Source organism: Sorex araneus, chromosome 11 (assembly GCF_027595985.1).
Source record: "Sorex araneus isolate mSorAra2 chromosome 11, mSorAra2.pri, whole genome shotgun sequence".
Lineage (NCBI taxonomy): Eukaryota > Metazoa > Chordata > Mammalia > Eulipotyphla > Soricidae > Sorex > Sorex araneus.
In genome coordinates this window covers 2,678,112-2,703,273 of record NC_073312.1, presented here as the reverse complement: position 1 = coordinate 2,703,273, position 25,162 = coordinate 2,678,112, and the positions used below count along the sequence as shown (strand labels likewise).

General features: G+C 68.9%; 2 protein-coding genes across 7 annotated transcripts in view; one reads left to right on the top strand and one right to left on the bottom strand.

The window, feature by feature from the left end:
- Window positions 1-5,696, top strand: part of PTPRE (protein tyrosine phosphatase receptor type E) — an 83,036-nt gene extending 77,340 nt beyond the window's left edge. For all 6 annotated transcript variants that reach the window (XM_055118733.1, XM_055118730.1, XM_055118729.1 and 3 more), the window contains 4 exons: window positions 852-977; window positions 1,558-1,724; window positions 2,219-2,354; window positions 3,480-5,696. In XM_055118733.1, coding sequence (XP_054974708.1) covers window positions 852-977; window positions 1,558-1,724; window positions 2,219-2,354; window positions 3,480-3,554 — 504 coding nt within the window. In that variant the 3' untranslated portion in view covers window positions 3,555-5,696. The remainder of the gene's footprint in view (window positions 1-851; window positions 978-1,557; window positions 1,725-2,218; window positions 2,355-3,479) is intronic.
- Window positions 5,697-7,687: 1,991 nt separating this feature from the next.
- Window positions 7,688-24,914, bottom strand: MKI67 (marker of proliferation Ki-67). The gene is made up of 14 exons (XM_055119125.1): window positions 24,809-24,914; window positions 22,677-22,755; window positions 22,476-22,591; window positions 20,420-20,486; window positions 19,970-20,012; window positions 18,806-19,549; window positions 17,589-17,755; window positions 17,074-17,299; window positions 16,866-16,993; window positions 16,613-16,784; window positions 16,013-16,168; window positions 9,447-15,178; window positions 8,879-9,226; window positions 7,688-7,750 (listed from the first exon to the last, which is right to left on the bottom strand). Exons 1-14 carry the CDS (start codon window positions 24,898-24,900, stop codon window positions 7,688-7,690), a joined length of 8,133 nt encoding a protein of 2,710 aa, XP_054975100.1. The 5' UTR covers window positions 24,901-24,914.
- Between the last annotated feature and the right edge of the window lie 248 nt (window positions 24,915-25,162).

Genomic DNA, 25,162 nt, shown 5'->3' with positions numbered 1-25,162 from the left:
CGAGTGAAGCCGCCTGCGGCCTCAGCTGCCCAGACCTCTCTGTCGCGCCCCTGCCGGGAGAGTGGGAGCGGGGGGGCTCCTGCCCAGTCCCGGACGGCCATCTCCGTCTGGAGCCTGGGCCGAGTGTCCTGGTGACGTGACCGTCTCCCCAAACCCGAGCCCCGTGTCCAGCCCCGTCCCGGGCGGCCCGGCCCTCACCATGCAGGCGGGCACTGCGGGGGCAGAGGCTGCGCCGTGGCCGCGGCTGGCGTGGCCCTGCGGGTCCTTCGTCTTGTTGCACCTGTGCTCTCACCCCGGGGGCCCCGGGCGGGGGCAGCGCTCCCCCCTCCACTCCCAAGTGCTCCCACCCTGCAAGGGCCGTGCCGGAGGCCGGCTCCTGCCCTCTCTGGGGCCTAGCCTGGTCCTTCCCTGGCTCCAGACCTCCACGGCCTGTGTGTGGCCGTGAGCTGCCCCTCCCCCAGGAGCGGTCACGTCTGTCTGGGGCGTGGCCGTGCTGCGGCTGAGGTCGGGGTCCTCTGTGCGGCGGCTCCGGGGGTCTCCGCATCAGGCCTGCAGCCATCACTGCCCCTCCTGTCATAAGGTCCAGAACGCAGCTGCCTCCCCCGCCTGGGGGCTAACGTTGGGGGTCTACCAGGGGACCAGCGCTTCCGGGTCCCTTTGCCCAACCCGCTCGACCCCACGGGTCACTCCCGCGGACACCCTGTGTGAGCCTGGTTCCATGGGCACCACCGCTGGGCACCCTAATGCGTCGTGGGGCGAGCGGCTGCCTTGTCCGTCCCAAACCATGGCGGGCGGGGGGGTCCGCTCTGCGGGCACTCGCTGTGCCCTGAGGGTCCTGCCTCCCCCCCCAGGACAAATGCTACCAGTACTGGCCCTCAGAGGGCTCGGTCACCCACGGCGAGGTCACCATCGAGACCAGGAGCGACACACTCTCGGAAGGCATCAGCGTGCGGGACTTCCTGGTCACGTGCAAGCAGGTAGGGCGCCCGCCCAGCCCCCGCTGGCCCGTGTGGCCCCGGGTCGGTGTAGAGGGGGCCCGCCCAGCCCCCGCTGGCCCGTGTGGCCCCGGGTGGGGCAGCTCTGGGACGCTGGCGTCCCCCCTCCAACTCCAGGCCAGGAGGAGTCGGTGGTGGGTGAGGTCAAGGCTGGGCTGCAGGGACCCCTGGTCAGCCCCCGCCCCACTGGGTCCAGCACTGCCCAGTCGCCCAGCAGGAGCAGCTCTGGGTCCCAGGCCCTCAGCACGGTGTCCCCACCTCCCAGGCAACCCCGTCCCCTGACCCCTGTCCCAGGCTCCCCTCCTGGGGTCCTGGAAGGGACAGTGACCCCTTCCCGGAAAGCCAGAGGCAGTTTCCACCGAGCCTGTACCAAGGGTTCCCTCTAGTGGTCTGTCTCGGAACTGCAGGAAGGTGCGCCGGCCTCTTCCTGGGGACAGGGCCCGGGCTGGCCAGCTGGGAATGCCCCTGGAGAGTGGGCCTGGGGTCACACTGGGGCGCAGGTCAGCGCAGGCCACCCACCCCCCACAGCCCCTGTCAGCTCTGAGCATCCCCACCCCCACAGCCTCCCGGCCGCCAGGAGGAGCAGCCGCGCCTGGTCCGCCAGTTCCACTTCCACGGCTGGCCAGAGATCGGGGTGCCCGCCGAGGGCAGGGGCATGATCGACCTCATCGCGGCCGTGCAGAAGCAGCAGCAGCAGACGGGGAACCACCCCATCACCGTGCACTGCAGGTGACCCAGCCCGGGGCCACACCACTGTCCACTGCAGTGACCAGCCGGGGGAGGGGGCCCCATCACTGTCCACTGTAGTGACCCAGCCAGGGGAGGGGGCCTCATCACTGTCCACTGCAGTGACCAGCCAGGGAACCCCACCACTGTCCACTGCAGTGACCCCATCATTGTCCACTGCAGTGACCCCGTCACTGTCCACTGCAGTGACCCTGTCACTGTCTACTGCAGTAGTGTCCACCCGGGTGGCCCAGCTCCTGGACACACACCCTCCCGCCCGCCCCCAGTGCCCTCGATGCCCTCCCAGGCTCCCCGTCCAGCTTGAGCAGCTGCCCAACACCGTTTGTCCTCTGGGGGTGGCCTGCCAGCTGCCTCCCGGGCGGAGTCGGCCTGGCTCTGGGCTGGGCTGGGCTGGGCTGGGCTGGGCAGGGCTGGCTGGGCGGTGGCGGGGTCCAGTTCGTCCCCCGGCCGGCGCTCGAGCCTGCTCTCCCTGGCAGCGCGGGCGCCGGGCGCACGGGGACCTTCATCGCGCTCAGCAACATCCTGGAGCGGGTGAAGGCCGAGGGGCTGCTGGACGTGTTCCAGGCGGTGAAGAGCCTGCGGCTGCAGCGGCCACACATGGTGCAGACCCTGGTGAGGACGGGCCCCGACGGCGCGGGGGTGGGGCGCGGGGGGCGAGCCCAGCGGGGGGACCCTGCGCCCGCCTCAGCCTGGCCCGGCCGGGCAGACGGGGGCGGGGCTGCCCTGGCCGACACGTAGCCCGTGACCCAGGTCCATGCCTGCTGGTGCTTCTCAGCCCCTCCCGGCGTCTCCCCGGCCCCTGCTCCCTCCTGGGCCCTTTGACTCCAGGGAATAACCCGCCCCAGCCTCTCCTCCAGCTCAGAGGCTGCCCGTTCCCGCCCTGGCCCGTCCACTCTGCCCTGACCTCTGGACTGTGGCTCAGTCTACTGGGGGCTGGACAGGACCCTGGAGTAGCTCCTCCCTCCTGGTAGGGGTGGTCGGAAGGCAGAGAGCATCCCCCGGCTGCCCCTGGCGCTGGCACCCAGGGTCCCAGGGGAGCCCCGCCCGCAGGGCATCACAGCTGCTGCCAGCTGGGAACCAGGGCCAGAGTGGCTCGAACCCGGGGCCAGCAGGCCAGGAGCATGGGTGTCTGCTGGCTCCTGTGCCCCTGTCCCTGGACCCGCCCCACAGCGGGGCCGGCAAGCAAGAAGGGCCGGACCCCCTAAGCCCGCCTTAGACCCCTGACCCCAGCCCCGCATCCATATGCCCCGGTTCCAGTCCCCTCGGGCCCCGGAAGCTTCCGGGAGCGGCTCTCTGGCCTGTGGTGGCCGATGGCTCCAGGCTGCTGTGGGACCGTTCTGAGCCCGTCTCCCACGGGAATGAGTGGGAGGTGAATGGCCTTGTTAGCTGCCACGGAACGTGGGCCCCTGGGGCGTCCCCCGGAGGTGACGCGCTCCGTTCCTCCCCCGCGCAGGAATCAGTGTCTCCCAGTTTAAATGGGAGAACCACAGGCCTTTGTCTCGAATGGTCCAGACGTACTGGGCTTCCCTGGGCCGGGAGACAGCCCAGTGGGGACCCGAGGCTCGGGTGCCGGCCCTGGGGGAGCAGACCAAACCCACACGCCTCTGGGTTTCCCCGTGCGTCCCTGCTGATCCCCACGGGAGGTCTCAAGATCTTCCCCGCCCTTTGAACGTTTCCACCGATGAAAGGAAGGAAGCAGTGTCTCATGTTCCTGTTTTCTCGATTTTTCTCTTTCAGGAACAGTATGAATTCTGCTACAAAGTGGTACAAGACTTTATCGATATATTTTCTGATTATGCTAATTTCAAATGAAACTCCTGCCTTAAACTATTTTTTAATTTAATGGTCAGTATATTTTGTAAAAATCATGTTAATTTATTTCATGGTTCACATTAATATCTCCCTAATTTCCTTGTATATATTTTGTTATGTGTCTAAGGCCACGTGCTGTAATGTTATTAAACCCCAAATGCCCCCTCTCAAGAACTGGAATAACATATTAAGGTCACGTAAATCCCATAAGCCAAATATTTCTGCTAACATCAGTAAATATTTGTAATTTTTCCGTTAGATTCCTATCCTTGAGTTTCACACTTTGGACACCTCTAAGTGTTAGCGGTTTTAAGGCTCCCCAGTGCGAGGGTGCAAGAAACTGCCGGGCGACTCCAATACTGAGGAAGCAGCCAGGACCGAGGAGTGATGCCGGCCCCTTTGCTGGCGCTGCTCTCGCCGGCCGCCTGCAAGGCCCCGTCCTGGGGACTGGGAAGCCGGCAGCGGGGAGAGTTCCCGTGCCCCCCCGCTCCGGTTGAGCGTCACACCTTAAAGAGCAAAGTCTTTGTCGGTGGAGTGCGGGCCTGGGTTGATTCTCCCCCGGGCCCCGGGCTGTGTCTGGGCCCCAGGGGCTGGGTAGGAAGATGCTGGTGGCCGGGGCCTCTGTGCCGCCAGGCCAGCCCTGAGCCCAGTGGCCCCTCCGGCATGCCTGAACCCCTCCGAGACAGCCCCGCCCTGACGCCCGGGGGGAGCACACTTTGTTCCAGGATGCATTTTGGTATTTAAAACTCTCTTGTAAAAACTGTTTGTAAGAAAGGAAATCTTTTTTTAAAAAAAAAAAATCTATAGATTTATACCGTTTTTTTTTTAAAGTTCCTCCTTCTCGATGTTTAGTGAAAGAAGAGGGTCCTTCGCGGAAGGGTAACTTATTTTTGAATGAAAATGCTGCTGAGACGGTTGACACTGGACAGCGATGGCCACTGCCGGCAGGACTGGCCGCGCACGGGGAGGCGGGTGGGGGCGGGAGGCCTGAGCTCAGTCCCAGGGACGTGTGCAGGGCCCTGGCAGCCCCGGCCAGCGCGAGACGACCAGCCCGGGCCTCACTGCACACGGCTCTGAGCACTCGAAGGCGGTGTGGACAGCAGCTCGTCGGCTCTGCCCGGGGCCCGTGGCCCGCTGCAAGGACGAAGCACCAGCTCGCGGCGTCCAGCTCGCGCCCCACCCCCTCCCTGCGCCAGGTCCCCGGCCCGGGTCCCGGAGGCCGGGGGCGAGGCTGGTCAGCGGCCCACCGTCCCTTCTGTGTTCCCCCTGTTCCGGTCCCAAGCCAGAGCCTTTCTTTGACCAAAGGGGAGCGACAGCTTTGGCCCCACCAGAACCTGCTGGTTCTGTGGGTTGGAGGTGCCGGGTGGAGGCCGTGGTCTGGGTCCAGGCGGAGGTGCCTTAACCGCAGTCCTGGCCGCCCGGGGGATGAACCTTGTCTCTCCGAGGCCCTCGGGTGCCCCGAAGAAGTGCCCGGCTGTGTGGTCATCTGCCCCCCTGGGCTGTCCCCAGGGATGCTGGCCGCTGGTCCCGTCCTTCTTGTTCTAGAACCTTCCTGCCCCAGTCCAAGGCAGCAGTTGCCTTTGGGGAGTGGAGGGTTCCCGGTCACTGAAAGGCCCAGGCTGTCCCGGGGGACACCGGAGACTCGAGTCCCTCTGTGTCCCGCTGGGAGCAGGTTTCTCTCCCCGCTGGCCCAGGGACACGCGTTGCCCGCCTGCGCGGCGCCATGCCCACAGCAGTCTCCCCGGACGCCCACGTGACCAGCAGGCCCCACGCCGTGACCGTCTCCCGTGCTGTCTGCAGAGGGCGCACACCGCCGTCCTCGAAGGGGCTTGTACGTGTGTTTAAAAACTTTCCAAATGAGCCTGAGCCCGCGGGCGCCCCCGGAGACGCCCCGTCTTCCCCGTCTTCTCTCCACGCCGTCCGGCCGCGAGCCCCGTGTCCCGCCCCCACCCCATGTGCGTCACGCGCAGGCGGCCCCGGTCACCCACGCGTGTCCTCCTCCCGGCCACGACTTCCTCCTCACGGGGACAGTTCCATCTTGCTCTGGTGACTGCAGGGGAATGTCGTGGATTCTTTGTATACGCCGATCGCAAGATCCGGAACCTTCCGATGCGGGGATAAATCTTGCCATCTTTGAGTCTCGCCTGTGTCTCGTTCTTCACCGGGCAGAGTTGCCAGGCGGTGGGCGGAGGTGGAGGCGTTTTTGCGAGGTCCCTGGCGTGGGGCAGGGAGCCCGGCAGAGGCGCCCGCCTGGGACACGCGGCCTGGGCCCAGCGAGCAGTGGGCCCCGCCCGGAGGGCCCCGGTCTGCTGGAGTGGCAGCTCCGAGCTGTGAACGGTGCTTTCCGGAAGGTTCCAGGGGTGCCGCCGCCCGGTGGAGCCCAGGCCCTCTCCCAGCCCTCCTGCCCGCCCTCCCCCCACCCGTCTTTCAGCTCGCCGGGCGCTGCAGCTTGTGGCACCCACTTCCCCTCCTGTCCCAGCTCGGCCCGCTGCAGCCTCCGCAGTCGAGGCTTGGTGGGAGGCCGTGGCCGTGTTCTGTGCCGTCTCCCTCCCAGGAGCGGCTGGGGGCTCACTGGTGCTGACGCGGCACTTTTGGGGGGGCGTAGATTTCAGTTTAAAACAGAAAAGGGGGCCACTGCAAGAGTGCAGCTGGCAGGCTTTTGTCCTGCATGTGACTGACCCGGGTTCGAGTCCCAGTAGCCCAGACGGTCTCCCTAGGAGCCAGGAGTGATCCCTAAGGGCAGAACCGGGAGGAGCCCCTGAGCACGGCCGGGTGTGGGTGGCCCCAAACCCAACAGGCCGTGGAAGGGGACCGAGGGGTGGCGGGCTGTGGCGGCCCCCGGGGTGTCCCGCCAGGAGGGGCCGGGGAGAAGCCGCTGGCCCCGCCGGGAAGGGCTGCAGGGAGCGTGTGTCCGGGACTCGGGGGGCTCAGACCACGCTCAGAGGCCCTGCTGGAGCCGCTGCTGTCCAGGCCGGCCCGAGGGGCTGCGGGGCTGAGCTGGGGATGGCGTGACAAGACTCGGACCCGGGCCCTGGAATCAGGCTGTGCCCAGGCCCACCGGCTGCCCCCGAGTTGGGCGGGACCGGCTCTTGCCTCCGTGTCCACACACCTGTGGTCACTTCCAAGCTGCTGGGGCCGGGGGCTCCGAGGGCAGATGGTGGGCCCAGGTGCCCAGTGTCCACTGCGGCTGAGCCCTGTCCCCGGGGCGTCCCCTCGGCCACCCAGCCACGCTTGGCTCCCTGCCCGCCTCCCACACGACCAGCGGGCCAGAGACCACCTCCTGCGTGACGGGCCCGTGTGCTCTGACGGGCCCGGGGCCCAGGGGTGTGGGTGCCCTAGAGCCCAGCCCTGGGGTGCTCCTCCCCCACCCCCAAGCTGTTCCTCCAGCCCGGCAGACCCCTCCCCAATCACACCTCACTCCTGTGTTTCTTAACAAAACATTTATTTTTGGTGCCCTTAGTACCCACCTGGCACCAGGCTCGGGGAGGACCAGGACACAGCGGATGAGGGCGTCCCTCGGCCCTCAGCAGGAAGCACCCAGACTGAGACAAGCACCCCAGACTGAGACAAGCACCCCAGACTGAGACAAGCACCCAGACTGAGACAAGCACCCCAGACTGAGACAAGCACCCAGACTGAGACAAGCACCCAGACTGAGACAAGCACCCAGACTGAGACAAGCACCCTACCAGAAAGAGTGAGCAACCACGGCTTCCGCGGGCTGCTGTCACCTTCCAACGCGGGCTTGGAGCCAAACATCCCCAATGTGGAGGGACCTTTCCAGGGTCCCCCGTTTTCCTGAGTGCGGGGACCTGTGGCTCCCAGCGTCAGACCCCGCCCCCCGCCCCCCACCCCGCTGTACAGCTTCACCATGTCAGGAGGAAAGCGGCCCCTTTGCGGCCAGGACAGGGAGTAAGAGCAGGAAAGTCGCCGGCACAGGGGCCCCCAAGCACCGCAGGGAGTGAGCCCCGAGCACTGAGCCCGGAGTGGCCCCTGAGCTTTGCTGGGGCCTCTCCAAAAAGAGCAAAACAAAACAAAACAAATCAAACTTTCTCCCCTACACGCCCGGAGCATTATTTACAGGGTCTGCACGGGTGCTACCCCCCCCCCCGCCCACCCGCCCCCGCGCTCAGCTAAGCCGCGCGCTCCCGCCGGCTCCGAAGGCGGAGTTTCTTGGCGTCCACGGCGTCGTTCTCCTGTGGGGAGAGGGTGGGTGTCAGTCACGGCACGGTCAGGCTCCACCCGCCTGCCCACCCGCAGGGGCCGCGGGCTGCCCCTCCCCCGCAGGCGAGTCCCTCCAGCCCCTGCGCGGTGCCCGGACCCCCCGCCCCACTTCCATCTGGCTGTTTGCGATTTGTCTTTCGCTAGAAGAGTTCGTGCCTGTCCCAAGGTCACGGGCCAGCTCTGCAGGTGAACAGGGAATCCCAGCGCACCGGACTTGGCTTTCCTAGAGCCGTCGAGGGCGCACACGCGTGACCCCGACACCCTCCCGAGAGGCGCCCAGGGACGAGCAGCACCACGGCGGGGGCTCGCGCCCCCCCCCAGCCTCCCGGGACTGTGCTCTGCAGGGTCAGCACAAGAGTCGGGAGGTCAGCAGCCGAGTCGGGGACAAGTGGCCTGAGCTTGGCAGGAGGGACCCTCGGGGTAGGTCCTGGCAGGGACGGGACAGGCGGGCGTCCCGAGGGAGGCCTGGCGACCGGCCGGAGTGGGCCGGGCAGGGCCTTGCCAGCGTCCAGGCCAGCTCCGGTCTCTGGGGCTCCCCTGGGGAAGCTGCCCCCGGGAAACCTCAGGGGGTCAGAGCGGGGCCCCTCGGGTCTGGCCGCAGGCCCCAAGGCAAAGGCAGACAGACAAGAAAGGCCCCGGGGTCTGCAGCCCCCACCCCCTTGCTGGTCCCTGGTCCCAGCAACTGCCCAGCGTGTCTCGGTGTGGACGTCTCGGCCCCGCCCTGGACACAGACCTCAGGGCCAGCAGGGAGGGGCCACTCCCCCGCCCCCGGAAAGGCCCAGCACCCCACCTGTCCCTCTGGCTTCCTGACAGGCGTGGCCTCAGGAGCCCATGGATGTGCCAGGACACTCGGGCCACACGAGCTGCCCGGAGCCGGGTCACCCACGGGGAAGGGAAGTGGCCCTGGCCAGAGGCCGCTGGGTCAGCCTTGTCCTCCCAGCCTGGAGGGCAGGTCAGAGCCGCGGACGCTCACCCAGGGGGCCAAGCCCAGGACGGGCTCAAAGCCCAGCGTGCAGCCCCCGCGCCCCTCCCCCCCTCCGCAGCCCAGCGGCTGCGCGGGTCACGTGACCGTCTGTGCCAGGACCGGGGGCGGGACTTGCCTTCTCTGAGTCGTCACCACCTCGCTTGCTGCCCCGGGTCACTCTGGGCCTGGAGTCTGGGCCCACGGCCGTCCTGCTGGTCCTGGGCGCGGCCTTTGCCGGGGCTCCGGCTGGACTCTCCTCGGCAGCCCTGGGCAGAGGCGCCCTCTTGCCCCTGGCCGGGGCCCGGCTGTCCGTGGGGGCTGCCCCCTGCGGGTTCGGGGGCTCTGGGTCCTGTGTGGCTCCCAGTGGCGCCCTCCTGTCCCTCCTGGCTCGCGTCTTCTCCGCTGGACCCAGAGACTCGGGTGCTGGCGCTTCAACACTCGCTTCCGTGGGGCGTCGGGAGCGCAGGGGCCTCCCCTGGGACACCTGGAGACGAGACAAGACGGGCCTGAGCAGCAGCGGGGCCCGGGCAAGGGGGCTCTGACGGGGCCGGCAGCTTCGACCTCCCAGCAGCCCCCTGCGGACCCCATGTCCCGTGCAAGTCTTGCCATGAGCACGGGGCGTGGACGGGGTTGGAGAAACGCCCGTTGCCCGCGTGCCAATGTCCACACTGCCCCTCGCCCCTGCCCCCTTGCCCCTGCATCACCTGACGCGCCGTGCCGGCCCTGCCAGCCGGGGGGTCCTCCGCGTGCTCCTGCTCGGTGCCGCCGGGCTGCTCCGCCGTGGGCTGCGCCCCCCGGGCCCGGACCCTCTGGCTCTGCGCCGTGACGGCGGGGTCCGGGGGCGCCCCCCGCTGCTTCTTCTGCACCGGCCTCTCCTCGGCCGCCAGCTCCGGGCGCTGCCTCTTCCCTCTGGTGACCCGCCCGGCTGGGGTTGCCGGGAGAGCGGGGCCTTGGCTGGGGGACGCCCCGGGGTCTGCGCTGCTCCCCGGCTCCTCCACGGGCGCTGCCGGCGGGCCCCGGGGAGTCCTGGCCGGCCGCTGCCGCGTGCCGAGGGCTGTGTGCTCCGGAGCCTGGGCGCCGGCCGCCTGGGCCAGCTGGAATCGCACACTCGGCCTGGCCTCCTCGCCCGGGGTGCCAGCCTGGGCCCGCAGCGGCCTCCTGCTCCCGCTCTCGGGGTCGCCCGAGCCCGGCTTCTGCGAGGCGGGTCCCTGGGGTGAGGTGGTGGCTGCGTCCCGGGGACCCTTCGCGGCTTCTCCCACAGCTCTGCTGGCCCTCGGGCGGGCGGGCGCCTCCTCTCTGCCCGCTGGGGTCCGGAGCCGCCGCCTCCTGCTGCCTGGGCTGGCGGAGTCTGCCCGGGGGGCCCCGGGGGGCGCCTCTGAGGGTCCGCCCTCAGGGCTCGGCACGCTGGTGTCCTCTGGGGGGCTGGGGGGCCCCTGCCCAGCCGGGCCTCCGGGGGCCCCGACCTGTGCTCGGGCTGCTCGCGGCTGCCGCCTGCTTCCTGCCGCCCCGTCTTCGGGCTGGGGCTCCTGCCCGGCCGGTCCCGCAGGGGCCTCGGCACCCCCCTTCCCGTCGGCCTGGCCCGAGCGTGCGGCTCTCCCCGCGGCGGCCCGGGTGGGCCGGCGGCCAGCAGACGGCTCCACGGCAGCTTGCGCTGGACCTGCTGGGGCCTGGGGCTGCCGCCTCCTCGTTGTCGAGGCGGTGGGCTTGGCCGGAGGGTCTGCAGGGGCCACCCCAGGGGTCTCGGCAGTGGACTCGGGCTCATCTGTGTTCTGGGGCTGGGGGGGCTCCCTCAGCTCAGCCGGGCCTCCGGGGGCCCCGACCTTTGCCCGGGCTGCTCGCGGCTGCCTCCTGCTTCCTGCTTCACCTCCTGCGGGCTGGGGCCTCTGCCCGGCCGGTCCCAGAGAAGCGGCGGCGCCTCCCTCGCTGTTGGCCGGGTCCGAGCACGCGGCTCTCCCCGCGGCGGCCCGGGTGGGCCGGCGGCCAGCGGGCAGCTCCACATCTCTCTGCGCTGGACCTGCAGGGGCTCGGCCCTGCCTCGTTCTGGCTGCCGCGACGGTGGTCTTGGCTGGAGGGTCTGCAGGGGCCACCCTGGGGGTCTTGGCGGCGGCCGCAGGCTGGTCTGTGTCCTCCTGGGGCTGGGGGGGCTCCCTCAGCTCAGCCGGGCTTCCGGGGGCCTCGACCTTTGCCCGGGCTGCTCGCGGCTGCCTCCTGCTTCCTGCTTCTCCTCCTGCAGGCTGGGGCCTCTGCCCGGCCGGTCCCAGAGAAGCGGCGGCGCCTCCCTCGCTGTTGGCCGGGTCCGAGCGCGTGGCTCTCACCGCGGCGGCCCGGGTGGGCCGGCGGCCAGCGGGCGGCTCCACATCTCCCTGCGCTGGACCTGCAGGGGCTCGGCCCCGCCTCGTTCTGGCTGCCACGACGGTGGTCTTGGCTGGAGGGTCTGCATGGGCCACTCTGGGGGTCTCAGCGACAGCCGCGGGCTGGTCTGTGTCCTCCTGGGGCTGGGGGGGCTCCCTCAGCGCGGCAGAGCCTTCCGGGGGCCCGGCCTTTGCCCGGGCTGCTCGCAGCGGCCTCCCGCCCCTCGCCGGCAGCTTCCCGGCGGGCTCCAGCTCCTGCTCCTCCGTCGGCGGTTCGGCGCCTTCCGCGCGGGGGGCTGTGCGGGGGGCCCGGCGCCGAGCAGGCGGCAGCTCCTTGCCTTGGTGCTCCAGTCCAGCAGCCGCGCGGGGCCGCCTCCCCCTGCTGCTCCCCGCAGGCTCTGAGCGCGGGGCCTCGCGGGGGCCCTCGGCCTGCTCGGGGGTCTGGAACAGCTCTCTCAAGCCCACCAGGTCCTCCGGGGGCTGCGCCTTCACTCTGGGGGTCCCCGGCTTCCTCCTCTTCCCGCCGACAGCTTCTGCCCGGTCCAGGCCCTGCTTTGGAGTCTCCTGCAGAAATCTGACCTTCCCCGCGTCACTGGCCGGGCCCGTGTGTGTGGGGGCGGCCCTGCCCGGTGTGTGGGGGGTTGTTCTGGCTGCGGGGGACTCTGCCAGGCCCCGGGACGGTGTCTTGAGTCGCCTGTTGGAGCTGGGCGTGCCGGCTGGCTCTGGCTTGGCAGACGGGCAGGGCCCGTCCTCTGACTTTGCTGCCTTGACGTGCTCTGGGGTTCGGAAAAGCTCTTCCAGGCCGGTCAGGTCTTCGAGGGGCTGCGCCTTCACTCTGGGGGTCCGCGGCCGCCGCAGGGCTCCAGACCCTCCTTCTTCCGGACCCAGGCCCTGCTTCAAAGTTTCCTGCAGAAACCCGAGCTTTCCCGCATCACTGGCTGGTCCTCTGCACGTGGGGGCGGCCCTCCCTGGAGTGTGGGGGGTCGTGCTGGCTGCGGGGGGCTCCGCCAGGCCCCGGGACGGTGTCTTGGGTCTCCAGTCGGTGTCCGTTGGGGTGCTGGCTGGCTCTGGCCTGGCCGACGAGCAAGGAGCCTTGGTCCGGCTCTCGGCCCCCGGGGCCCTGCCCTGCTGTGGGGTTTGGAAAAGCTCTTGGAAGCCCGCGCCGTCTTCCAGGGGCTGCGCCTTGGCTCTGGGGGTCCCGGGCCGCCTGCTGCTCCCGCCGGCACCCGCTGCCGGGGTCAGCTCCCGCTTTGGCGTCTTCTGCAGCCACTCGGCCTCCCCGCCGTGCCCTCCGGGTGTGAGGGCGGGCGTGCTGAGGGTGGGGTGCGAGTCCTCCTTCGCCCGTGGGGTGGGGGGACGCCCCTCCCCGCCCCCTGGTGTGCGGACAGAGCGTGTGCGAGCAGCTGTGCGGGGCACGGCCAAGGCTCCAGCATCGGCCTGCGCTCCGCCTGTGCCGTCAGGGCTCTGGAACAGCTCTCGGAGGCCTGTCAGGTCATCCGGGGGCTGCACCTTGAACTTGGGGGTCGCCGGCCGCCTCCTGCTCCCGCCGACACCTTCAGCTGGACTCAGGCCCCGCTTTGGAGTCTCCTGCAGAAATCTGACCTTCCCCGCGTCACTGGCCGGGCCCGTGTGTGCGGGGGCGGCCCTGCCCGGTGTGTGGGGGGTTGTTCGGGCTGCGGGGCGCTCCGCCAGGCCCCGGGACGGTGTCTTGAGTCGCCTGTTGGAGCTGGGCGTGCCGGCTGGCTCTGGCTTGGCAGATGGGCAGGGCCCGTCCTCTGACTTTGCTGCCTTGACGTGCTCTGGGGTTCGGAAAAGGTCTTCCAGGCCGGTCAGGTCCTCCAGGGGCTGCGCCTTCACTCTGGGGGTCCGCGGCCACCTCGGGGCTCCAGACCCGCCTTCTGCCGGACCCAGGCCCTGGTCTGCAGCCCCCCTTGTCAGTGGGGGGTCCCTGTCGCTGCCCTGTGGCTCCCCACGCCTGGGAGTGGCTCTCCCCGGCACATGGGGGTCCTTCCCGGGTGTGGGGAGTCCCCCCTCCACGTCCCTCTGCCCCAGGGACGCCCTCGATGGCTTCTTCACTCTGCTGGCCGGCTCGGACCCGGAGGGCAAGCGGGGTGTGCTGCCACCGGCCCTAGTACTCTGTTTCGTGACTTGTTCTGGGGTCTGGAAAAGCTCTTTGAAGCCCACCAGGTCTTCCAGGGCCTCTCTTCTGGGGGTCCCCGGCCGCCTCCTGCTCGAGCTGACACCTTCTGCCGGGCCCAGGCCCCGCTTTGGAGTCTCCTGCAGAAATCTGACCTTTCCTGCGTCACTGGCCGGGCCTGTGTGTTCGGGGGCGGCCCTGCCCGGTGTGTGGGGGGTTGTGCTGGCTGCCGGGGTCTCCGCCAGGCCCCGGGACAGTGTCTTGAGTCGCCTGTTGGAGCTGGGCGTGCCGGCTGGCTCTGGCTTGGAAGACGGGCAGGGCCCGTCCTCAGGCCTTGCTGCCTTGACGTGCTCTGGGGTTCGGAAAAGGTCTTCCAGGCCGGTCAGGTCCTCCAGGGGCTGCACCTTCACTCTGGGGGTCCCCAGCTTCCTCCTGCTCCCGCCGACAGCTTCTGCTGGGTCCAGGTCCTGCTTTGGAGATTCCTGTGGTAGCTTGAGCATTCCCGCATCACCCGCTGGTCCTCTGCATGTGGGGGCGGCCATCCCGGGTGTGTGGGGGGTTGTTCTGGCTGCGGGGGTCTCCGCCAGGCCCCGGGACGGTGTCTTGAGTCGTCTGTTGGAGCTGGGCGTGCCGGCTGGCTCTGGCTTGGCAGACGGGCAGGGCCCGTCGTCAGGCCTTGCTGCCTTCACTTGCTTTGGGGTTCGGAAAAGGTCTTCCAAGCTCTCCAGGTCCTCCGGGGGCTGCGCCTTCACTCTGGGGGTCCCCGGCTTCCTCCTGCTCCCGCCAACAGCTTCTGCTGGATCCAGGCCCTGCTTTGGAGATTCCTGTGGTAGCTTGAGCGTTCCCGCATCACCCGCTGGTCCTCTGCATGTGGGGGCGGCCCTCCCGGGTGTGTAGGGGGTTGTTCTGGCTGCGGGGGGCTCCGCCAGGCCCCGGGACGGTGTCTTGAGTCGCCTGTTGGAGCTGGGCGTGCCGGCTGGCTCTGGCTTGGCAGACGGGCAGGGCCCGTCGTCAGGCCTTGCTGCCTTCACTTGCTTTGGGGTTCGGAAAAGGTCTTCCAAGCTCTCCAGGTCCTCCGGGGGCTGCGCCTTCACTCTGGGGGTCCCCGGCTTCCTCCTGCTCCCGCCAACAGCTTCTGCTGGGCCCAGGCCCTGCTTTGGAGTCTCCTGCAGAAATCTGACCTTTCCCGTGTCACTGGCCGGGCCCGTGTGTGTGGGGGCGGCCCTGCCCGGTGTGTGGGGGGTTGTTCGGGCTGTGGCGGGCTCCGCCAGGCCCCGGGACGGTGTCTTGAGTCGCCTGTTGGAGCTGGGCGTGCCGGCTGGCTCTGGCTTGGCAGATGGGCAGGGCCCGTCCTCTGACTTTGCTGCCTTGACGTGCTCCGGGGTTCGGAAAAGCTCTTCCAGGCCGGCCAGGTCTTCGAGGGGCAGCGCCTTCACTCTGGGGGTCCTTGACCTCCTCTTGGTCCCCGTGAAACCTGCTGCCGGGCCCAGGTCCTGCCCTGCAGCCTCCTGTGGCCCCGTGACTCCATCCAGACCCGCTGGCTCTCTGTGTGTGGGGGTGGCCCTCCCTGGTGTGTGGGGGGTCGTGCTGGCTGCGGGGGGCTCCGCCAGGCCCCGGGACGGTGTCTTGAGTCGCCTGTTGGAGCTGGGCGTGCCGGCTGGCTCTGGCTTGGCAGATGGGCAGGGCCCGTCCTCAGGCCTTGCTGCCTTGACTTGCTCTGGGGTTCGGAAAAGCTCTTCCAGGCCGGTCAGGTCTTCAAGGGGCTGCGCCTTCACCCTGCGGGTCCGCGGCCGCCTTGGGGCTTCAGTCCCGCCTTCTGCCGGGCCCGGGTCCTGCTGTGGAGTTTCTTGCAGAAACCTGAGCTTTCCCGCGTCACTGGCTCGTCCTCTGCATGTGGGGGTGGCCGTGCCCGGTGTGCGTGGGGACTTCCCGACCGAGGGGGCCTCCGCTGTAAGGAAGGAAAAGAAAACACGTGAGCTCACGTGGGCTCATTCCGGGCCAGCTCAGGGCGCCAGGGAGATGCCGGGGACTCAGCTGTCGGCAGGGCACGCGTCCTCCTGCGCACTCTCGCCGGAGTCCTGCTCTGACTCGACAGCCGCCACCCCTAGACCCAAGACAGGGCAGCACCGGGGGCAGCTGCCTGGGCATCGGCTCCTCTGGCACCAGGCGGGACACCAGAGCCCAGAGTGGCTGGGCCCCGTCACGGAGACCTACGCAGACACTTCTCGGCGCTGGGAGCAGCCTGTGCACCCCCCCACAACGCCCTGCCTGCTCCCCCCCGCTTCTGTGCCACAGTCCCTCGGTGCCAGAACGGGGTGGCAGGCTCCCGGGGACAGGGCAGGGGTGCCACAGGGGGACATGGCCGTGTGGACGCCTTCCGGTGGGCATCTGCGCGCTGTTGGTCGGAACCTCCCTGGAAGCCCAGACCACCCCTGCGTGCGCAGCCCCCTCTGACCCCGGGGCGGGGAAGGCAAAGGCCAGAGTTCACGGGTACCAGCTGGGCAGAGCCCGGACGCCGTGACGGGGGCTGGTGGGGCGCAGGCTGCACGGGGAAGGCCGCCTTGCGTGGGGTCAAGCAGCTCGGGGTCTGGCCCACTCGGTCCCTGGCACGGCCGGGCCGTCCTTGGCACCAGTGGGCCCGGCAGCACCCTCGGGCGCCTGGCTGGCTCCGAACTGCCCCACCCCTGGGTGCCCCCCACCCGCCTGCAAACACAGAGATGTCTGACGCCGCAAGCTGAGCCCCCGATGCTGAGCCAGGCCGGGCCGAGCGCCGGGCACCTACCTGTCGTGTCCGGGGCAGCGGGGACGGGCTCCTGGCCGGGGCTGGGGGCGGGCAGCTTTGCCGCCAGCAGACCCCTGGAGGCGGACCGGCGGGCGGGACGCGTGCTCCCCCTCGGGGAGGCCCCTCTCCCGGGCGTCTGGAACATCTCGGCCAGCCCTGCGGGAGGAGCGTCCGCGTGAGGGGCCGCTGGCACCAGGCCCGCCCAGGAACCCCGGGAGCCCCCCGGGGCTGAGCAGGGCCAGGGCCCTCCCCGGGGAGGAAGAGGTGCCCACGGCAGAGGCGCGCACAGCTCCGCCCGACGCAGACGGGGCCCCTGAGCACTATTTGGGAGCCCCTCCCTGAGAGCATCAAGAAGCCGGAGGTTCTGCAGATGTGATTATGTTCAAACAAGCCCCCAGGCCCTGTTTTAACTTAAGTGCTGGAACATCAGCATCTCCGCAGGCGAGGGCCAAGGGCAGCTCCAGGGAGCGGAGGGAATGGACTTTTCCCTTGTGGGCGGGGGGGGTGGGGGGGCACCAAGCAGGGTTCAGGAGGTGCAGGGACCCCCCGGGAAGAACGTCGGCTTCCCGGGCCCTGCACGCTCGCCGGCCCAGGCCTTACCGGAGAGGTCTTCGGGGAGGCCCGCCTTGTGTCCGGACACCAGGGGGTTCAGCACCCACTGGGGGCGGGCCGGGCCTCGCACCCTCTCCAGGTGGGCCCTGCCCACGGTGATGGTGCACGGCGAGTTGGCGTGGCCGGTGCTGAAGTGGTCGGGGACGCTGCCCGCGGGCCTCTGCAAGACACGGAAGTGAGGCCCCGGCCCCTCGCCTCCCCCCTGCCCGGGTCCCGTCTTAGCCTCGGGGGCCGCGCCCACCTTCGGGGTGTTCTGGATCCTTCTCTGCCTTCTCGGTGGCTGCCGGGCGGGCGCCCGCTTCGCCGCCCTGGTCTGCGCCTGCGCCTGCTTGGCGCCAAGCCTCACCACGTCCGCCCACGACCTGGCCACTGGCACGAGGAAAACCACACATGGAGCCGCCAGCTCGCCCGCCTGGCCACCCGCTGCTCCCGTCGCAGTGCTCACTCACCCACGAGGTTGGCCTCGGACGCGCCGCTCCTCCTCTTAGAGCGGATCATCTGGAGGATGCCCCTCTGGCCGCGCCCGAGGGACGCTCTCCGGGGGGTCTGCTGGCTGCTCCGCCTCGAGGCCGGCTTGGGTGTGTCCGCGGCCGCAACGGGCTGTCTGGGCCTGCCAGCAGCCTCCTGGCGCGGGCCTGAGCCGGGCGCGCCTCGTGCTGGGCTCTGCGGCCGCCCCTGCTGGGAGGGCACTGTCAGGGGAGCCCACCCCGCAGGCCGGGAGGCCCGGGAACCACCCAGAGTTCGCCCCGAGCCAAGGGCTCACGGCCGCCAGGCCCATCACCTAGGGGGTGGACGGGGAGGACCAGGGCCAGCCGCCACCGCTCGGCCCCTCGCTCCCGCCCCTCTTGGGGGAGAGGCCCCAGGAGCCCTCCCGGGGCCTTTCACAGCAGACCCGGCCCTGCCAGGACGCCCAGCTGCGGGCAGAGGCCCGAGGAGGCGTCCAGACGCGGGGCAGGCGCCTCACCTTGATGATGGTCTTGAGCACGGTGGGCGCCAGCGAGCGGGCCCTCCGCGGCGTCTCCCCTCTCTTCAGGGGCGTGTTGGGGGGCAGGTTCTCGTCGAACAGCTCGGGCCTGAGGCGGCCCCCGAAGGACACCCGCCGGCGCTTCCCCGGCTCGCCCGCCGCCCACTCTGCGGGGAGGGCGGGGTCAGGGCCTGCGGGGCAGCCCCAAGTCCCGCCACCTCAGACAGAGCCACCCACGCGGGCCTGGCCAGGGCAGCGGCCCTGCGTGAGCAGGGCCCGGCCGAGGCCTCGGGCCTTCCCAGGGGGCCTCCCGTGAGACTGTGCAGGGCCGTGCCTGGGGGCTCGAGGGGGCCAGGAGACCACCCCCTGCAGGGAGGCCGGCAGAGCCCCTCGGGCTGACGGGAGCCACAGACACCAAACGGCCGCAGTGCCCACCCTCCCCCGGCCACTTGTAAGGACACGCCGAGAGCAAGTGGGGACAGGACAGCACTGAGAGCACACGCGCCCTGGCTCCGCCCGGCACCGCGGCCCCAGCGCCCGAACCCCAAGGCCTGTCCAGCCGAGCTTCCCGGGAGGCCCCTGGACAGATTAAAAAGTAGAATTTTAAAAGAAACGACTGTCGGAGACCGTGTGGGGCGGCTGCGGGTCTGAGTGCGAGCACTGGGAGAAGAGCTCTGCGGCCGGGCGCGGGCCTGGCACGGGGGCACTGGGCACCTCGCAAGAAGCAGCAGCTTCAAGCGAAGAGGGAGCCGGGAAGCCCGCCCCGTGTGTCGGCCTCACGCGGCCTCACGTGCAGAGGGTCAGCACTGGGCCTTGGCGCCGCTTTTGGCCCCTGAGCCTGCCGGAGTGGCCCCTGACCCCCAAACAAACAAAACCCACAAAACACAAATAAGAAGGAAAGGAAAAGAAAGCCCCGGGTCAGTGCAGCTCTTGGACCTGCCGCACCCAGCCAGGCTCCGAGAGCGGAGGCGAGAGACCCCCCGGGTGCCCTGGTGGCCCAGGAGCCCGACCCGGGGGCAGTTTCTCGCTCAACATCCCCGGGAAAGGCCAGTGTGCCACACGACAGCTTTCCATTCAGTTCTGCTGCACACACGTGTGGGGAGACGCCCCCCCTCCTGGGCCCGCACCCCTGCACCTCCTGGCTGGCCCCCGACCGCCCCCGCAGGCCCCCGGGCCCCGCCCGCCCACACCTGGGGCCAGTCCAGCGTGACACTTACGAACGGGGCTCCCGCGGTTGCTCACGTCGGTGGGGCCCAGGCCAGGGGAGCGAGGGCCCGCGCGCCCGGCTGCTTTCTCAGGCCGGGGGGCCGGCGGGGTCGCGCCCTGCGTGAGCAGGGGCGCCAGGACGGAGGGGCTCTGCGCCCGGCCAGAGCTGAGCCTTCTCTGCTTCTCGGCGAGGGGCTTCTCTGGCGTGTCCCCGGGAACGGAGGCGCCTTCCGCCTTCGTGGGGGTCTGGCTTTTCCTTGGGAGCTTCCGGGGCCCCGGACTCGGAGACCCCCTCCCGGCCTCAGCACCCAGGGCCTCGCTGCGCCGCCGTTTCCGGGAGGAAGTCGGCGGGGACTGGGCCGGCCGCCCCGGGCTCCTGGCCAGGGGGGTGCCTGGACGGGGACAGCTCACGGGGTCGGCCCCGGGTCCCCGCCGCTCCTTCGGGGTGTGCCCCTGCTCTGCGGGCGCCGGGGCCGATTTCCGCCCGGGCCCCGCCGAGCCCGACCTCCTGCGAGGGGCCCCGGGCACGTTCTCCTTCTCTGCCCGGCCGTCCAGCTCCTCCTTCAGCGACTCGTAGAGCTGCTGGAACGGAGAGAGGCTCGTGCGGCCCTTCTCGGGTCCCGGGGTCCCGGGGGGCCTGCCCGGCTCCCCGGCCAGCTCCGGGGTTCTCCTGCCGGCCCCGAGGCTCTTCGAACGCACCCCGGAGCGCCCCGGAACCTTCTCTTCACGGACTCCGGAGCCTGGAACTTTCCCGTCTGGGCAGCGAGTCGGGAAAGAAGACAAGGTCAGGGCCTCTCCGCCCCACCCGGGAGCGCCCACCCGGGAGTGGACACCGCCCGCGGCAGGGCTCCTGGGAGCCCACCCTCCATCCCCGGCACGCCGAGGGGAACCGCCCCCTAAACAGCACAAGTATTCCCAGTGGCTTTCTGGTCTAAAGTGCTCAAGGCCTCAGGTGCCCACGACAGCAGCCTCGATACAGTGCTCCGAGCACGTGCTCCACGACAGGCCCCCCCCCAGACACGCAGGGCAGAGTCAGGCTGACAGCCGAGCCAGACCACGCGTGCGGCCCCCCAGCCCTGCCCCGACTTCCGGAAGGTTCCCGGCACTTGGTTCTCCTGCCCCCTCCTGGCCCGAAGGCCCCTCAGGCCAGTCCCCGGGCAGAACCAAACACTCACCGTGGCCTGATGAGCCGGGTGCAGCGAGCAGGTGCAGAGACCCCTGGGGACGGAGACGCACGCGCTTAGCTCCGGGGCCACTGGCCCTGGCTTTCCTGAGACTCTCGGGGGCGAGAGGGGGCCCCGAGGGGGGAGAGCACAGCAGGCGGGGGCTCGCTCACACGAGGCCACGCCGGAGCCCCTGCAGCCCACATGGGCCCCAGGCCCGTCAGGAGTCACTCCTGAGTGCAGAGCGGGGGGGTGAGCCCTGAGCACCGCTGGGCGTGGCCCCAAGCCAGTAATAATAATATTAATAACAATGACAATAATGATAATCATGATGATAATTCCGCCACCACCGCCACCCTCTCCAGCGAGGGGGGCAGGACTCCCGCCTCTAAGCCCAGCTGTGTGGCTCGGCCCGTTCCCCCCGCACCCGGCCCGTCTTCGCAGGGGAGACCCCCCCCGCACCTGTGAGTGTCTCCGCCCCGCACTCGTGGCTGGTCTGTCCCCATCCTGGTGACGGGCGTCTTCATACCTGGCGCACAGAGCAACGGGGGCGTGTGGGACGTGGGTGGCCCTGAGGGTCCCTCCCCCCGGAGACTGGCCGGCCAGAGGCAGCAGCTCCGGGCCAGAGCTGAGTGCCGCGGGGTCTGACAAGGAGGGCCAAGCCGGGACCACTGGGTCAGGGTGCAGGAGCTGTGCCTGCACCCTGGGACAGCCCCGCCGCTCCGCACAGGGCAGGCGCACTCAGACACACACACACACACACACACACACACACTCACACTCACTCACACTCAGGAAGTCTCTCTCTCTCTCTCTCTCACACACACACACACACACACACACAAAGAGGAATGACAGTCTCACACACATAGCAAGGACAGTCTCACACACACAAGGACAGGCATTCTTTCCCCCCCCCCTCCCTCACACACACACACACACACACACACACACACACACACACACACACAGGAAGGACAGTCTCACACACACAAAGAGGAATGACAGTCTCATACACACACAGCAAGGACAGTCTCACACACAAGGACAGGCATATTCTCTCTCTCTCTCTCTCTCACACACACACACACACACACACACACACACACACACACACACACACACACACGTCTCCAGCGGGTCCGCACGCCGCAGGCTGCTTGTGACTGCTTCAGGCGGAGGTGTCGGATCTGACCGGACACCTGGGGAGGCGAGGAGCAGCGGGCTCCCAGGGGTCCCGCAGAGAACTCCGCGCGGACCCTCCTCCTGTGAGGTGTCCCCCGCTCTCTGGCGAGGAGCTCTCCGCCTCCCAACACCTGTGCTGGGCACCTCCTTTGGAGAAATCGTTCCCGTCTCCTCTACCCAGATGCCTCTGACCCGGAGCCCACAGTTCGACCGCGAAGGCCGGGGGACCAGGAGCAGCTGGTGATCAGAGGGTCACCTACCGAAGTACCGGCCACCTGACAACGCGCGCTCAGAGGGCAGGGGGACAGCACAGGGGTGGGCGCTCGCCTTGCACACGGCCAACCCAGACCCAACCTCTGGCACCCTTAGGGTCCCGAGTCCCACCAGGCGTGACCCCTGAGCACCGCAGCGTGTGGCCCAAAACAAAAACAAAGCCATGGGCTCAGAGCTCAGAGCGGGTGTCGAGAACACAGCCTCACGGTCAGCACCCGGAGGGACGGGATGGGAAAAGTCACAGCTGTGCCAAGGAAGCCCCTGAAGGTCTAGAACATTCCAGAGCACCCGTGAGGACAGCGTCTGCTCCTGGACCCTAGCAGTAGGCTCGCTCCGAAACAGAGAGAGCGGGCACGGGCGGAAAGGAAAATCATAATCCCGCACGTGTGACCTCAGTAGCGGGGGCAGGCGGGGCAGACACCCAGCACTGGGAACATTCCAGCCTCGGCGGCGAGTGACACCAGCGCCCCCTCCTGGCAGGACCTGGCAGTGACAGTGTCCGTGCGTGGTGGCCTCACACCCCTAAGTGCTCAGGCCAGAGAAGGAACACGGGTGGGCTGAAGAGCCGCAGAGGAGCCAGCACGGAGCCGGCTCTGGCTGCAGGGACGCACGCGTCAGCCAAGGCCGCAGTGACACACCACGTGGCCTGAGACGCCGCGAGCCCCTTTCCCGGAAGCTGCAGGCTGGCCCGGGGGTCCTGGGGGGTATGGCGTGGGGGCTGCGCTAAGGGCCTCTGTGACCTTCTCTCTTCTAAAGTCACACGGGGCGGGGCCCTGGGGGCCTCCGTGTGGCACAACCGCCCCTCGCAGGCCCCGTCTCCAGACAACAGTCCGTTCAGGGGGCGCGTGGCGGGCGGCGTTCCCCGAGCCCAGTGTCCTCCCGGGAGTGGCAGACCCAGTCAGCACTGTTGCTCGCCCGGCCGGCCAGGCCGTGTCAGGGAGGGACGGGGCACGCTGCGCCCCACGGCACCGGCCAGCTGGGCTTCCTCGCACGGCAGCATCAGAGGCACAGCGGGGGGGTGTGGCGGCCCCCTCCCTGGGCCAGGCCGGGCGTCACCTACCTGAAAGAACGATCGACAATAGTTATCACGTCCCCGTGCTGCAGGCGGACGGGCTGCGTAATGGCCCTGCCGTTGAGTTGGGTTGGGTTCGAGGCGCTGAAGTTAATCAGGGTGGCCTGCGGGCGGGGCAAGGGCCACAGTCAGTCTCGGGCGGCAGAAACCCGGCAGGGAGGGCCCCAAACAGCCGCGGGAGCGACTCACCTCCTGCTGATGGACCTCGATTTTGCAGTGTTGTTTGGACACCACCGGGAGCTGGATGCGAATGTCACACTCGATGTCCCTTCATTCAAGAGAGTCAAATGTTTAGGTCTCAGCAACGCAAAGCAGTTTCCTCCGTGTCTGGGGTGACGACCGGGCGTGCGCTTGGCTGGCACGCGTCAGTGACGGGAAGGAAACAGCAACCCAGCACTGACTTAAGTGTTTCGCAAAAGCTTCTCACAATGGTACAGGCTGGAGTTTCACATCTTTAAAAGTGTCTTAAAAGTACAATGAAAACACTGACAGCTTTTTATGGAAACCTGCCCGCTCCCCAGCACGAGCAGGAAGCCTCTGTGGCCGTCTGGAAACAGTATCCTTGGTTCTGTTTCTTTCTCAACTTTGTACTGAGCTGCAAGTGATACTCCAGCAAAGATTTCTTACCACCCCTCCTCCCCGCGTACCACAGGCAGCGCCTCTGCCTCGGTTTCTCCAGATACAGAGAGGGGGTCGCATGAGTACCGATGTGAGGGGGCTGCACGATTCTCTCTCTCTCACACACACACACACACACACACACACACACACACAGCCACACTGAGCGGAAATACACACACACACAGCCACACTGAGCGGAAATACACACACACACACACAGAGCCATAAGCAACAGAAACACAGCTGTGCATGGCAGAAACACAGACAGGAGCAGTAGAAACACAGAGACACAAAGACGCAGAGCCAGGCCACTGCACACAGCACCACACTGAGTGGAAACACACACTCACACACACACACACACACACACACACACACAGAGCCATACTGAGCGGAAACACACACACAGAGCCATTAGCAGCAGAAACACGCATGCACACTGCCACACACGGCAGAAACAGACAGGAGCAGCAGGAACACACACACAGAGACACACACACAGAGAGACACAGAGCCAGGTGCGGCAGAAACTCCCACGCACACAGCCACGCAAGGCAGATGTACACACACACCACCACACGTGGCAAAGTCTCACACACAGCCACGCCTGACACCCGTCACGACTCGCAGGGCGCCAGCCACCACACGCGGGGCCCCAGGGCTGCGGGCCGCCCACCGGCTCCTGCCTCTGCCTCAGGCAGCCCCAAAGCCCTGGGGTTCGCGGGGCGGGACCCTCGATGGGGCCCGGCTCCCGGCAGTCGAGCCCGTCCAGCCAGCACAGACGCCTCCGCTCAAGAGCCTCTGCGGGCTGAGACGCCTGGGGGGAGTCTGCCCTGCGCTGCCCCCGCCCCGGCCCCTCCCAAGGGAACAGCTCCTGCACTAGGGGGCACGGCCCAGCCCGGGTTGCCCGCGGGGCAAACACCATCTCCCCGCAGGGCACAGGCACCCCTCCTCAGCAGACAGGGGCCAGAGCCTTGGCTGAAACCCAGCCCGGAAGCCGGACTCGCAGGGGGAGGAAGGTAGAGAGCACAGTCAGGGGAGTGAGGGGAGAGGACAGGGGTGAGGGGAGAGTGGAGTGAGGGGAGAGTACAGGGGTGAGGGGAGAGTACAGGGGTGAGGGGAGAGTATAGAGGTGTGGGGAGAGAGTGGAGTGAGGAGAGAGTACAGGGGTGAGGGGAGAGTGGAGTGAGGGGAGAGTACAGGGGTGAGGGGAGAGTGGAGTGAGGGGAGAGTACAGGGGTGAGGGGAGAGTGGAGTGAGGGGAGAGTACAGGGGTGAGGGGAGAGAGTGGAGTGAGGAAGAGTACAGGGGTGAAGGGGGAGAGTACAGGGGTGAGGGGAGAGTAAGGGTGAGGCTCAGCGAGCAGGAGAAAGCGCAGGCATCAGGCTCCCGCCTTGCAGGGTCTGGGCTGCGTCCCAGCGCCACCAGGAGTGACCCTGAGCACCCAGCAGCCCCCGGCCGAGCCCCCCGCCCCCAGTGCTCCCGGAAGCGTGAAAGCTGGCCAGGCTCAGGCTCCTCAGACCTCGGACCCCGGCCCGGGGGCACGTCCAGCCGCAAGTCGCGAGCAGGGAGGATTCTGCAGGGCAGCAGGAGTCTCGGGGCAGCCCGAGTGTCCTCCCCAGCCTGCGCAGTGGACAGGACCGGACCCCGGGCCCCCCGCTGGGCCCCAAGCCCGCCCCCCCCCACCGCCCCGCACGCACCTTCCGAACAGGCAGCTGCTGAGGGTCAGCGGGAAGGGCGCTCCGTCCGCCCCGCTCCTCTTGATGGTCACCAGCCGCCCCGCGGGCCCCATGTCCGGCCGGCCGGCAACTGCCCCCGCGGGGGCCGCGTCCACAGCGCCCCGCGCCTCGCTCCGCGCCCTGGAGCGAGGACAGTGACGGGGGTCGGGAGGGGCCCGCGGCCACTCGGGGTCGGCCTCCGAGGCAGGGCCCGAGGGTCCCGCCCCGCCCCGCCCCCGCGCAGGCCCCGGCCCCCCGCCGCCCCCCGAGGGTCCAGCGCCAGCCCGGCGGGCGCCCGGACACGTCGGGCGGCGCCCACCCTCGCGGCCTCCCGCC